General features: G+C 42.7%; 2 protein-coding genes across 6 annotated transcripts in view; one reads left to right on the top strand and one right to left on the bottom strand.

The window, feature by feature from the left end:
* CENPL (centromere protein L) overlaps positions 1-7,573 on the bottom strand; it is a 25,386-nt gene extending 17,813 nt beyond the window's left edge. For both annotated transcript variants that reach the window (XM_059674736.1, XM_059674738.1), the window contains exon 1: positions 7,370-7,573. The gene's annotated coding sequence lies outside the window, so the exon portion shown is untranslated. The remainder of the gene's footprint in view (positions 1-7,369) is intronic.
* Positions 7,567-13,850, top strand: part of DARS2 (aspartyl-tRNA synthetase 2, mitochondrial) — a 23,739-nt gene continuing 17,455 nt past the window's right edge. For 3 of the 4 annotated variants that reach the window (XM_059674733.1, XM_059674732.1, XM_059674734.1), the window contains exons 1-3: positions 7,567-8,694; positions 9,304-9,403; positions 13,340-13,406. In XM_059674733.1, coding sequence (XP_059530716.1) covers positions 8,571-8,694; positions 9,304-9,403; positions 13,340-13,406 — 291 coding nt within the window. In that variant the 5' untranslated portion in view covers positions 7,567-8,570. Of the gene's footprint in view, positions 8,695-8,763; positions 8,785-9,303; positions 9,404-13,339; positions 13,407-13,850 lie in introns of those variants that run through there. The other variant, XM_059674735.1, reaches the window with a different exon arrangement.

Here is a 13,850-nt window from a genome sequence, read left to right as displayed (position 1 = left end):
CTCCAAATTCAATAAGATTGAAATCATATCAAGCAACTTCTCAGACCACAATGGCCTAATATTAGAAGTAAACTACAATAAAAACAATAAAAAAATTCAAACACTTGGAAGCTGACTAGCATGCTATTAAACAATGATTGGATTATCAAAGAGATCAAAGAAGAAATTAAAAACATCCTGGAAATGAATGACAATGAAAACACAACAATCCAAAATCTATGGGACACAGTGAAAGCAGTCCTGAGAGGGAAGTTTATAGCTCTACAGACCTACCTCAAAAAAAACAAGAAAAAATGGTAATAAACCATCTAATTCTACAACTTAAAGAGAGCAACAAGAAAAGCCCAGAGTGAGCAGAAGAAAGAAGATAATAAAGATCAGAGCAGAAATAAATGACATAGAGACAAAAAGAAAAAAAAAATTACAAAGATCAATGAAACCAAGAACTGGTTCTTTGAAAGGATAAACAAGACTGATGAACCTTGCCCTGACTGGTTTGGCTTAGTGGATAGAGAGTCGGCCTGCAGACTGAAGGGTCCCGGGTTTGATTCTGGTCGAGGGCATGTACCTTGGTTGAGGGCACATCCCCAGTAGGGGGTGTGCAGGAGGCAGCTAATCAATGTTTCTCTCTCATTGATGTTTCTAACTCTCTAACCCTCTCCCTTCCTCTCTGTAAAAAATCAATAAAATATATTAAATTTTAAAAAAAGACTGATGAACCTCTAGCCAGGCTCACCAAGAAGCAAAGAGAAACTGTAGTACATCTACACAATGGGATACTATGCTGCTGTAAAAAAGAAGGAATTCTTACCTTCTGAAGGGTCCCAGGTTCGATTCTGGTCAAGGGCATGTACCTGGGTTGTGGGCACATCCCCAGTGGGAGATGTGCAGGAGGCAGCTGATCAACGTTTCTCTCTCATCGATGTTTCTGACTATCTCTCTCCCTTCCTCTCTGTAAAAAATCAATAAAAAATATTCTAAAAGAAAAAAAGAAGAAGAAGAAAAGAAATAAGCCAGTCAATGAAAGAAAAATACCACATGATCTCACTCATTTATGGATAATAAATACCATTATAAACTGGTGAACAAAAATAGATACAGAGGCAGAGCAGCATCAAACAGACTGTCAAACTACAGCAGGAAAGCAGGGGAGGGGGCGGGGGGGAGTAAGAGATCAACTGAAGGACTTGTATGCATGCATATAAGCATAACCAATGGACACAAGACACTGGGGGGTAAGGGAGGCCGGGGGAAGGTGGGGGGGGGGAGGGGAAGGAGACATATTGTAATACTCTTTGTAATACTTTAAGCAATAAAACAAAATTTTTAAAAATAAAAAAAGCAGAGAGAGAGGATCCAAATAAACAAAGTCAGAAATGAAAGAGGCAAAATAACAACAGACCCCACAGAAATACAAAGGATTGTTAAACAATACTATGAACAACTCTATTCCAACAAACTAGACAACCTAGAGGAAATGGATATATTCCTAGAAAAATACAACCTTCCAAAACTCAATCAGGAAGAATCTAAAAATCTCAATAGGCCAATAACAATGGAGGAAACTGACGCAGTCATCAAAAAGCTTCCAGCAAACAAAAGCTCGGGGCTAGACAGCTTCAGAGGGGAGTTGTACCAAACATTCAAAGACCTAAAACGTATCTTCCTAAGACTTCCAAAAAATTCAAGAGGAAGGCACACTTCCAAGTTCATTCTATGAAGCCAGCATTACCCTAATACCAAAACCAGATAAAGACAACAACACAATGAAAGAGAATTACAGACCAATATCCCTCATGAACATAGATGCCAAAATCCTCAACAAAATTCTAGCAAATCGGATCCAGCATTACATCAGAAAGATCAGACACCATGACCAAGTAGAATTTATGCTGGGATGCAAGGATGGTACAATATCTGCAAACCAATAAACATGATATATCACATAAACAAATTGAGAGATAAAAATCACATAATCATATCAATTGATGCAGAAAAAGCATTTGACAAAATCCAACACCCTTTTTTGATAAAAACCCTCAGCAAAGTGGGAATAGAGGGATCACACCTCAACTAATAAAAGCCTTATATGACAAACTTACAGCCAAAATCATATTCAATGGGCAAAAACTAAAACCATTTCACCTACAAACAGGAACAAGATAGGGATGCCCACTTTCACCACTCCTGTTTGACATAGTACTGGAAGTGCTAGACATGGAATAAAAGGTATCCAAGTTGGAAAAGAAGAGGTAAAATTGTCATTATTCACAGATGACATGATACTGTACATAGAAAACACTAAAGACTCCATCAAAAAATTATTAGACTTACTAAATGAATTCAGCAAAGTAGCAGGATACAAAATTAACATCAAGAGATCTATGGCACTTTTATACACCAACTAGTGACCTGGTGCATGGATTCATGCACATTGAAAGGAAATTAATTAGGTGGCCGGCAGGGTTGGATTGGGTGAGACAGGCCAGACACACCCTGGAGCCAACCTCCCGCCATCCCTCCCCAGTGTCTGCAGAGTGAGCTGGGTCCCTCCTGCAGGTTGGGTCCCTCGGCTTGGCCTGCGGGGATCGGGCCGAAACCGGCTCTCCAACATACCCAGAGGGGTCCTGAAGTGTGAGAGGGCACTCTGGAAAGTCGTTGTTGTACAGGGTGTGAAACGCAAATCCAAGTGTACAGTAAACCACATTTGGGACCGATAGTGCCCCAACAACAACATAACCCATGGCCGAAGGTGGAATTGTGCAGCCCCGCAAGGAATTGGGCTCCCTTCTCTCTGATTTCAGGGTACATCACCTGAGAACCGCTACTGCCAAATCACTGCAGCCTGGCAGCTCCTGCATTGAGCATCTGCCCCCTCGTGGTCAGTGCACATCACAGCAACCAGTCAGACGGGTGGAGGGACACTTAGCATATCAGCCTTTTATACATATAGATTATATATATAGATAGTGACCTTACAGAAAGAGAGATTAAAAAAAAAATCCCATTTACCACTGCACCAAAAAAAATAATCAAGATACCTAGGAATAAACTTAACTAAGGAGGTAAAAGACCTGTACTCAGAAAACTATAGGACACTGAAAAAAGAGATAGAGGAAGACATAAACAAATGGAAGAACATACCTTGTTCATGGATTGGTAGAATCAACATCATTAAAATGTCCATTACTATCCAAAGCAATCTATAGATTCAATGCACTGCCCATTAAAATATCAATGGCATATTTCACAGACCTAGAACAACTCTCCAAAAATTCATCTGGAATAAAAAAAGACCCCGAATAGCTGCAGCAATCCTGAGAAAGAAGAACAAAGTAGGAGGGATCTCAATACCAGATATCAAGCTATATTACAAAGTCACTGTTCTCAAAACTGCCTGGTACTGGCACAAGAATAGATATATAGACCAATGGAATAGAACAGAGGACCCAGAAATCAACCCAAACCACTATGCTCAATTAACATTTGACAAAGGAGGCAAGAGCATACAATGGAGTCAAGAGAGCTCTTCAATAAATGGTGTTGGGAAAATTGGACACATACATACAAAAAAATGAAACTAGACCACCAACTTACACCATACACAAAAATAAACTCAAAATAGATAAAGGACTTAAACGTAAGATGGAAAACCATAAAAATCTTAGCGGAATCCACAGGCAGCAAAATCTCAGACATATGCTGAAGCAGTATCATCACTGATACAGCTACTAGGGCAATGGAAACTAAAGAGAAAATAAACAAATAGGGCTACATCAAAATAAAAAGCTTTTGCACAGCAAAACCATCAACAAAACAACAAGAAAGCCCACTGAATGAGAGAACATATTTGCCCATGTTATCTCTCCGATAAGGGTTTAATCTCCAACATTTACAGGGAACTCATACAACTTAACAAAAGGAATATAAACAACCCAAGCAAAAAATGGCAACGGACCTAAATAGATACTTTTTAAAAATATATATTTTTTATTGATTTTTTTACAGAGAGAAAGGGAGAGGGATAGAGAGTTAGAAACACCCATGAGAGAGAAACATCGATCAGCTGCCTCCTGCACACCCCCCCCTGAGGATATGCCTGCAACCATGGTACATGCCCTTGACCAGGATCGAACCGGGGACCCTTCAGTCTGCAGGCCGATGCTCTATCCACTGAACCAAACCAGCCAGGGCCTAAATAGATACTTTTTGAAAGAGTTTGACATAAGGCCAAGAGACATATGAAAACATGTTCAAAGTCACTAATCACCCCAGAGATGCAAATCAAAACGACAATGAGGTACCATCTCACACCTGTCAGAATGGCTGTCATCAACAAATCAACATGACAAGTGCTGGAGAAGATGCAGAGAAAAAGAACCCTCGTGCACTGCTGGTGGGAATGCAGACTGGTGCAGCCACTGTGGAGAACAGTAAGGAATTTCCTCAAAAAACTAAAAATGGAACTCCCATTTGACCCAGTGATCCCACTTCTAGGAATATATCCCAAGAAACCAGAAACACCAATCAGAAAGGATATATGCACCCCTATGTTCATAGCAGCACAATTTACCATAGCTAAGATTTGGAAACAGCCTAAGTGCCCATCAGCAGATGAGTGGATTAAAAACTGTGGTACATCTACACAATGGAATACTACGCTGACGTAAAAAGGAAGGAACTCCTACCATTTGCAACAGCATGGATGGACCTGGAGAGCTTAATGCTAAGTGAAATAAGTCAGTCAGAGAAAGATAAGTATCACATGCTCTCACTCATCTGTGGAATACAATGAACAACATATACACTGATGACAAAAACAGATCCAGAGCCCTAGCCAGTTTGGCTCAGTGGATAGAACGTCAGCCTAAGGACTGAAGGGTACCAGGATAGATTCTGGCCAGGGGCATATGCCCAGGTTGCGGGCTTGATCCCCAGTAGGGGGTGTGCAGGAGGCAGCCAATCAATGATTCTCTCTGATCATTGATGTTTCTTTCTCTCTCTCCCTCTCCATTCCTCTCTGAAATTAGTAAAGATATATTTAAAAAAAAAAAAAAAAAAGATCCAGAGATAGAGAGCATCGATCAGACTGTCAAACCTCAGAGGGAAGGTAGGGGAGGGTGGGGGAAGGGGGAGAGATCAACCAAAGGACTTGTATGCATGCATATACCAGTAAGCCTAACCAATGGACACAGACACCAGGGGGGTGAGGGCATGAGCGGGGGCGGGGGAGCAATGGGGGGATAGGGACACATATGTAATGCCTTAATCAATAAAGAAAAAAAATTAAAATTAAAAAAATAATAATATTCGGGGGGAAAAGCCTCAAGACCCTCTAGATGGGTCTAACAAAATCCTTAAAGATGGTCTATAAAATCTTTGGAAACTAATAATATACTCGCCCACAGGGATCTCTGGGATCACCTAGTCCAGTGGTCGCGAACCTTTTGAGCTCGGCGTGTCAGCATTTTGAAAAACCCTAACTTAACTCTGGTGCCGTGTCACATATAGAAATTTTTTTATATTTGCAACCATAGTAAAACAAAGACTTATATTTTTGATATTTATTTTATATATTTAAATGCCATTTAACAAAGAAAAATCAACCAAAAAAATGAGTTCGCGTGTCACCTCTGACACACGTGTCATAGGTTCGCCATCCCTGAGTCTGTAACACTCATTTTGGTCCATCTTCATATACTTCCTTGTACCCACATTTTGCCTCACGGAAAAAGCATCTCCCCGCCCACCTCCCCATGCGGCAGAACCCGGTAAATATGGCTGGGAAGCTGCAAACACACAACATTGCCAACATCCATAACTGGATCGAGAACTTGCCTCCTCTCCTCCACACGCCCCCCAGAGCCCGGAAAAGCCAAAAACACAGGGGAGGGGAGGTAGGAGGGAGTTCTGGGAACTCTCAAAACCAGTGCCACACCACACTGCCCCACCATTACCAGGCCAGCCGGTCACATAGGGACTCCCACCATCAGGGCATTTTCGAACAATCCCAGAGGGAAAGGAGAGCAGGTCAGAGAAAATAGGAACGTACCTACAGCACCACCTACAGGGGAAAAGGAAGTAAGCTACCTATCGGCCTGCAGAATTGCTCAGCAATTCACCTGTCGGTCATTAGCAAACCAACAAACAAGATCAGGTGAGGATGTGAAGAAAAGGGAACCCTCACGCACAGATGGCGGGAATGCAGACTGAAGCAGCCGCTATGGAAACCAGTACGGAGGTTCTTCCAACAACTAAACACAGAACTACCAAACCACCTAGCGATTCCCACGCCTGGGCGTTTTCCAAAGAAAACGAACTCTAATTCGAAAAGCTATTTGCACCCTACGTTCACTGCAGCATTATTGACAACAGCCAAGATGTGGAAGCAACCTAGGTGTCCATTCATAGGTGAATGGATAAAGTGGTACATATATACAATGAAATGCTCCTCATAGGGAATAAATCTTGCCATTTGCAACAACATGGGTGGACCTAGGCAATGATGGTGAACCTATGACACGCGTGTCAGAGGTGACACACAAACTCATTTTTTTGGTTGATTTTTCTTTGTTAAATGGCATTTAAATATATAAAATAAATATCAAAAATATAAGTCTTTGTTTTACTATGGTTGCAAATATAAAAAAATTTCTATGTGACACGGCACCAGAGTTAAGTTAGGGTTTTTCAAAATGCTGACACGCCGAACTCAAAAGGTTCGCCATCACTGATAGAGAGTATTATGCTCAGTGAAATAAGTCAGAGGAAGACAAGTACCATATGATTTCACTTATGTGCGGAATCTCCTAAAAAAAACAAAAACAAAAACAAAAAAAGAAAGAAATCAAACTGATGGTTGCCAGATGGGGACTAGGGGATGGGTGATAAATTGGCACGTGGACACAGGTTACTACAATTAGTGAGATGACCACATTGTAAAGTATGCAAATGTCAGATCACCGTAGTGTACACCTAAAACTAATATAAGTAATATAATTTTGTATGTAAAATAAATAAAATTTAAAACCTAGGTAATACATGTTTACTACATATTTTCCTAACTTCTGAATTAGGTTAAAATTCGCTCGCTCTCCCGCCGAGTCCCCCTGCACCTGTAGCTCAGAACACACGCTCACAGCGTCGTTGCTTTTCTCCCGTGAAATCTGTGAAGGAAGGAACCCTGACTCTACCTTCTCCATCGCCACCGCCCCGAGGCCAACCGCCCCCAGGCCGGGGCTCGGCGGGTGCTGGGGACACAGTGCAGGCGAAAGACACCGAAACACACAAGACCGTAAGGATAACGACCACGCAACAGGGTGAAATGTCAAGTTCACTGCCAGGCCTGGACCCCCACAAAGCATCTTACCAGCGAGGTGCCGCGATGACGCTGTCCCCCACGCCGGCGTCGCGAGTCATTCTTCAAAGCTGGGCCAGCACGTCGCCGAGACTGACATCCCCTGAGGTACAAAAGCCGCCCAAAGGGCGGCTAAGGGCGAGGCCGGCCCACTGGGGACACTTCCGCGCTCTTGGAAGCCGGGGGGAGCGCTGCGACTTCACCCCGCGGGACAGCTCCGCGACCCTCGCTCCTGCCGAGTCGGCCTCTGCCCGCGGAGGGGAAGGGCAAGGGACAGGATGTCCCACCTGGCACGCTCCACCGGAGCCCCTCGGGTGCCAAGGCAAGGCCAGCCCAGCCGCCAAAAGCCGCCGTTGAAAATCCGCAATTCACTCACTAGCCGCCGCCGCCGCCGCCTCGTTTAAAATCGTTTCCCGACTCACACTGCGGCCCGACGCCGGAAGCCTCCCGGGCGCCGATTCCAAGTCAGTGAAGCAACTACGGTCGCCATTTTTACTGAGGGCACGTTCGAGCAATCTAACCATTAGCTCACGTTTGAAAGCGCGCGGCGACGGACAGCGGTTTCCCACCGGCGCGAAGCTTTCCTTCCAATTTCCGGCCGCACTAAGCATGGCGGCGGGGCCTCCGCTCTGATTGGTTGATCGACTTCACCGTAGTCTTGGGCGCTCGCGAGCGCTTTGAGGAGTGCTTGGCTCACCCTGCCGCGTGCCGGGAGAATCGGACCCTCACAACCGTTTGGATTTGCCCTCTTCCACATTTTAAATATCCGAGGTCGGCGCCAGAATTGGAACGCGAGGCTGGGTTCTCCCTGTTTCCCGGTTCTGCCTTTGGGGAAGCGCGGAAGGAAAGGAAGGGCGTGCGCTTGATGACCGGCCCCTTCAGTCTCTCCCTGGGCGTGGGGTTCCCTCTTGCGCTGCTATGAGGACGCGTCCTTGCACATCTGGTCGCACGTGTGGAAACTGATGCATGGAGAAGGGGAGAAAAGTCTTTCTTCTACCCACTCCCCAAGGACCCCAAAGACCTTGTAAATCGATCCGGTGTCCAGACACGTGTACTTGAATGTTCAGCGGAGAAGGGCTTAAATAGTGGAGCAGAACGTGGAAACTCCTAGCATTTTAAGGGATTCGCGTGTATTTCCAAAAATGATCGTTGACCACCGTCCAGCACCGGCAGTGTGGGATCCGTGAGCGTCTCGCCCGCCAGTGGCTTCAACATGTTCTCCTGTTGGTTACCTGGGCTAAATAGGGGTTTGGCCACACCCACCGGAAGGATCGCGCAGCTGGTCGGCCGATCTCTATCCAGAAGTCTGCAGCTGAGCTCACGACGGAGCGTTCCAGGTGAAAGCAGTGAGGAGCTCGTGTCCTCCAAACCGCACTTTCTCCTGTTCTCCATTACCCGCTAGTCTTAACTGGATGGATGGTCAAAATGTAAAAGCAGATCATTCACCCTCTTCCTTTCTTATACTATAGTGTGTGTTTGCCTGGAGTTTAAAAAGACCAGAAAATGAGCCACATAGGTAGGCTTTCAGTTAATGCTACTAAATATCAAAATTTTTAAGTGTACATGGTGACTGTTCCACTTTCACACTAAAGTTAGTCACTGCACCATCCAACTTCCGTGATTCCTAAGGTCCTATTGGGTATGGGAAGGATCTGTGCCGAGCTATTAAGAATAGGGTAATTTTAGGTCGATGCAAATGCTTGGTGATGAAAAAATTTTGATTTCCTAACATAAGGCAAAAATTTAAGACAGTTATTTAGTTGGCTTTTGACACATTTACCTTTGACATTAAAGATTTAATAGTGATTGAATCAAATTACGAACTTAGATTTACTTTACAAATTTTATCCATGGACATGAAATACCTAAGATGATGTGACTTGAAGTCTTTATTTTTAAGCAGTTCGGAAATAGATTTTTAATCTTGCTTTTTTCTTTTTCTTTAGAACTCAGTAGCTTTGTTGCCCGGACCAACACGTGTGGAGAGTTGCGTTCTTCGCACTTAGGCCAAGAAGTCACCTTGTGTGGATGGATTCAGTACCGAAGGTAAATTGACGCAGAAGGTGTAAGAATGCATAGTGTTGTCAGAAGAGTAAAAGCTTTGCAACTCCTACAAGATTCTCAAAATTCGTTAAGTTTTCCATTTTTTTTTGAAAGGCCCAAATAGTGTTACTCTGAGTAAGTACCACTAGCATATGTTGAAGGGTATAATAAGGAAGTGTGATCCGCCAATGAACAGAAATGCCCCTTGGCTTACAAGGGTTGAAGTCTCCGGACAAGAAAATTCTGAGATGTCCTAAATTAAATTACTGCAGGTCAGAGGGTGAAGGAAGAGATAAAGGGGTTAAATTGGTTAACAGCTATAGTGCAAAACCAACAAAAGACTGCTCACACTCCTTAGTGCAGTGGTCGGCAAACTCATTAGTCAACAGAGCCAAATATCAACAGTACAACGATAGAAATTTGAGAGCCAAATTTTTTAAACTTAAACTATATAGGTAGGTACATTGTTATTAACTTAATTAGGGTACTCCTAAGGCTTAGGAAGAGCCACACTCAAGGGGCCAAAGAGCCGCATGTGGCTCGCGAGCTGCAGTTTGCCGACCACGGCCTTAGTGTATGTTGGAATTATAATTAACATTCAGGTGGCTATTTCTGAGATTATATAAAAAGAGTGAATAGCCAGGCCTGTCACACGCCAGCAGCCTCTGCTTCTTGTTCACACATGAGCTTTACAGATTCTGCTGCTGTGCCCTAGGCCATAGTAGCCCTGCTTCACCTTCACCGATTCCCTTTGTCTGTAGCTAATGTTCGTTCTTTCAGAACGGCTCCAAGCATGTCAGATGTGAGGCTGGCGGGCCCCATGCCTCATTTATTTAAGGCGTCACACCTTTCTCCCTGTTTCAGGTATAAAAACACTTGCAAAATTCGGGGATAACGGACATACTGTTTTTTTTTCTATCTAACCATGCTGCTCCATGTCCCAAGACCAGTCTTTTTTTGTGTTGTTGTGGTTTTTGTTTTTTGGGGGTGTTTTTTGGTGTTTTTTTTTTTGGTAGCAATGGCCTAATAAACACTTTCTTTTAAAAAGACTTTCAGCCACGGAATTTAACTTTTTAGTTTAAAACTCCCAAGGCCAAAACCGGTTTGGCTCAGTGGATAGAGCGTCGGCCTGCAGACTGCAAGGTCCCAGGTTCGATTCCGGTCAAGGGCATGTACCTGGGTTGCGGGCACATCCCCAGTAGGAGATGTGCTGGAGGCAGCTGATCGATGTTTCTCTCTCATTGATGTTTCTAACTCTGTATCTCTCTCCCTTCCTCTCTGTAAAAAATCAATAAAATATATTTTAAAAAATTTAAAAAAATAATAAAACTCCCAAGGACTAGTAATTGGGAATAGGCCAGCTAGTAAGCTCCAAGAGCATGAACAAGCTTATTTTATTCTAAATTTAGGTAGAGAACATGATTCTTTAAGATTAGAGCCCTTTTGTTGTTGTATTCTAGAACATTTCTGAATAATACAGTAATTCACATTGAAGAGATCCAAATATATAGATAGTGTGACCTCTCTAAAGAATATGTCCCAAATGGATGGACATTTGACCCATAAATTTGTTGATTTTATCTTCTCAAAATCAGAGGAGGTGCCCAGCCAGCATAGCTCACTGATTGAGCATCGACCTATGAACCAGAAGGTCATGGTTTGATTCCCAGTCAGGGCACATGCCCAGGTTGCAGGCTCGATCCCGTGGGGCATGCAGGAAGCAGCAGATCAATGATTCTCTCTTATCCTTGATGTTTCTATCTCTCCCTCTCCCTTCCTCTCTGAAATCAATATATATATATTTTTAAAAATCAGAGGAGGCTTTCTGAACCTCTTGTTGGTAGTAAAGACAATATGAAAAATGTAGATTGAATGCTAAAAATGTTGGAGTTTGGGGGACCTTTTGATGGTTTATAGAGATATTAAATTAGTAGTTGGACCTCCTCTAGAAAATTTTAGATTGTATCTTTTTTTTAGGAAAAGGCTTTATATTGTTGTACTTCAAAAATGTCCAATCAGCTGTTTTTAGTATCCTAAAATATTCTCTTGGATTTTAATATGTGGAAAGTTTTCAAATTTAATAAAATTTTCTTGTAAAGACCTAAGCCAGTGGTGGCGAACCTTTTGAGCTCAGCATGTCAGCATTTTGAAAAACCCTAACTCAACTCTGGTGCCGTGTCACATAATAGAAATTTTTTGATATTTGCAACCATAGTAAAACAAAGATTTATATTTTTGATATTTATATTATATATTTAAATGCTATTTAACAAAGAAAAATCAACCAAAAAAATGAGTTCGCGTGTCACCTTTGACACATGTGTCATAGGTTCACCATCACTGACCTAAGCAAATGAAAGTTAAAACATTTTTTAAATCTTTTCATTAATAAGCCATCTGGATAACATTAGTAAGCTGAATATCTATATATATATATAAAAGCCTAAGCGACCGAATGACCAGTCGACCGGTCACTGTGATGCGCACTGACCACCAGGGGGCAGACACGCCACACAGGAGCTGCCGCCTGGTGGTCAGTGAGCTCCCACAGCCAACCTCCCGTGGCCAGCCAACCTCCTGCGGTCCCTCCCCCTGGACAGCCAGCCCCAATTGGCCCTAATCACCAGTCAGGCCGAGGGACCCCACCCGTGCATGAATTTGTGCACCAGGCCTCTAGTATAGCCAATAAAAATTGAAGAAAAAAAAAGAAGTTTTTGGGGTTTTTTTCATTAATAAGCTACATAGAGCCCTGGCTCAGTTGGTTAGCGTGTCATCCCATATACCAAAAAGGTTTCGAGTTCGATTTCTGGTCAGGGCACATACTGAGGTTTCAGGTTTGATCCCCAGTCAGGGTGCATTCCAGAGGCAACTCATCAATGTTTCTCTCTCGATGTTTTTGGTTTTTTTTCTCTCTCTCTCCCTTCCTTTCTCTAAAATCAATAAACATGCCAAAGCCGGTTTGGCTCAGTGGATAGAGCGTTGGCCTGCGGACTGAAGGGTCCCGGGTTCGATTCCGGTCAAGGGCATGTACCTGGGTTGCGGGCACATCCCCAGTGGGAGATGTGCAGGAGGCAGCTGATCGATGTTTCTAACTTTCTATCTCTCTCCCTTCCTCTCTGTGAAAAATCAATAAAATATATTGTAAAAAAAATAAAAATAAAAAAAATAAAATCAATAAACATATCCCTAGGTGAGGATTAAAAAAAAAAAAAGCTACATAGAAAGTTTCATGACTATCTATATATATAAAAGGCTAAGTGTCTGTCCATCCTACCAGTAGCTATGATGTGCACTGGCCATTTAAAAATGAACAGCACCACAGACCTGGCGCCGACAAACCAACGCTCAGCTTCCCCCAAGTGGGACACGGGCTCCACCACCACCCTGGAGCAACACCAAATCACAGCCAACGCTGCCAAGACCCCATGGCGCAAAATGCAGCCCACAGCCCAGCCCAGCCCAGCAACGGTCCCTGTGGGCGCGGGGTAATAACATCACATAGCAACGCCCAGCTTCCTCTCCCTAGTGACTAGCATCCTTGGAGTTTCTTCAGCCCAGGAACCCAACTTTCTTTATAGCCAGGTGCAAACATTTTATAGTTTAACCAAATGTTTGTGACGCTTTTTCCCTTGTCTCATCTCATTTGATCCTCACAGAAGTCCTGGAGTAGGTAGATAGGAGACTCGGTAGAATCCTATTTTCTTTTCATTAGCAAGACGTGAATATCGATATTAAAATATCAAAATATTTCTTGTAATTAATTGTCTTTCAATGTGCATGAATCCATGCACCAGGACACTAGTTAATAAAAACACATATTATTTATTATAATAAATGTGAGAAATTATATAGATCTTTTGTTTGTTTAGTTTGCTTTGCCTGCTTAAATTTTGGGCTCAGAGATTTTATCCTAACGTGTTCATTTTCTTCATTAATCAGGCAAAACATCTTCCTGGTGTTAAGAGATTTCCAGGGGCTTGTTCAAGTTCTCATTCCTCGGGATGAGGTAATGGAAGGTTTCTTACTGTTACTAAAAGCCTCTTTGATGCTGTGGTCAAGGTAACTAAATACATTTGAGGTTTGAAATTCAAAAGTTAAAAAAATACAAACAACATTGAGACAAATGACAAACTGGGGGAAAATGTTCATCACAAACATACACCTATATAAATATAAATGAGACATTTGTTAATGAGCACATCAAATACAGGGGCTAATTTTGCTAATATCTAAAAGGTTACTACAGATCAAATTAAAAACAAAAACAGTGACTCAGCAGAAATATGAACCTAGGACATGAACATAGAATTTACAGAAAAGAAAAAGAACATATAAATGGCTTTTAGATGTATGAAATACGCCCGACCTCACTCATAGGTAGAGAGATAACTACACAGAATTGTTATTTTTGACACACGGATTGGCAACACACTGCTTGGGAAAACAAGTG

The sequence above is a fragment of the Myotis daubentonii genome, chromosome 18 (genome assembly GCF_963259705.1).
Source record: "Myotis daubentonii chromosome 18, mMyoDau2.1, whole genome shotgun sequence".
Taxonomy (NCBI): domain Eukaryota; kingdom Metazoa; phylum Chordata; class Mammalia; order Chiroptera; family Vespertilionidae; genus Myotis; species Myotis daubentonii.
The sequence above is the reverse complement of the archived record's forward strand: the minus strand, read 5'-3'. Positions and strand labels throughout refer to the sequence as shown.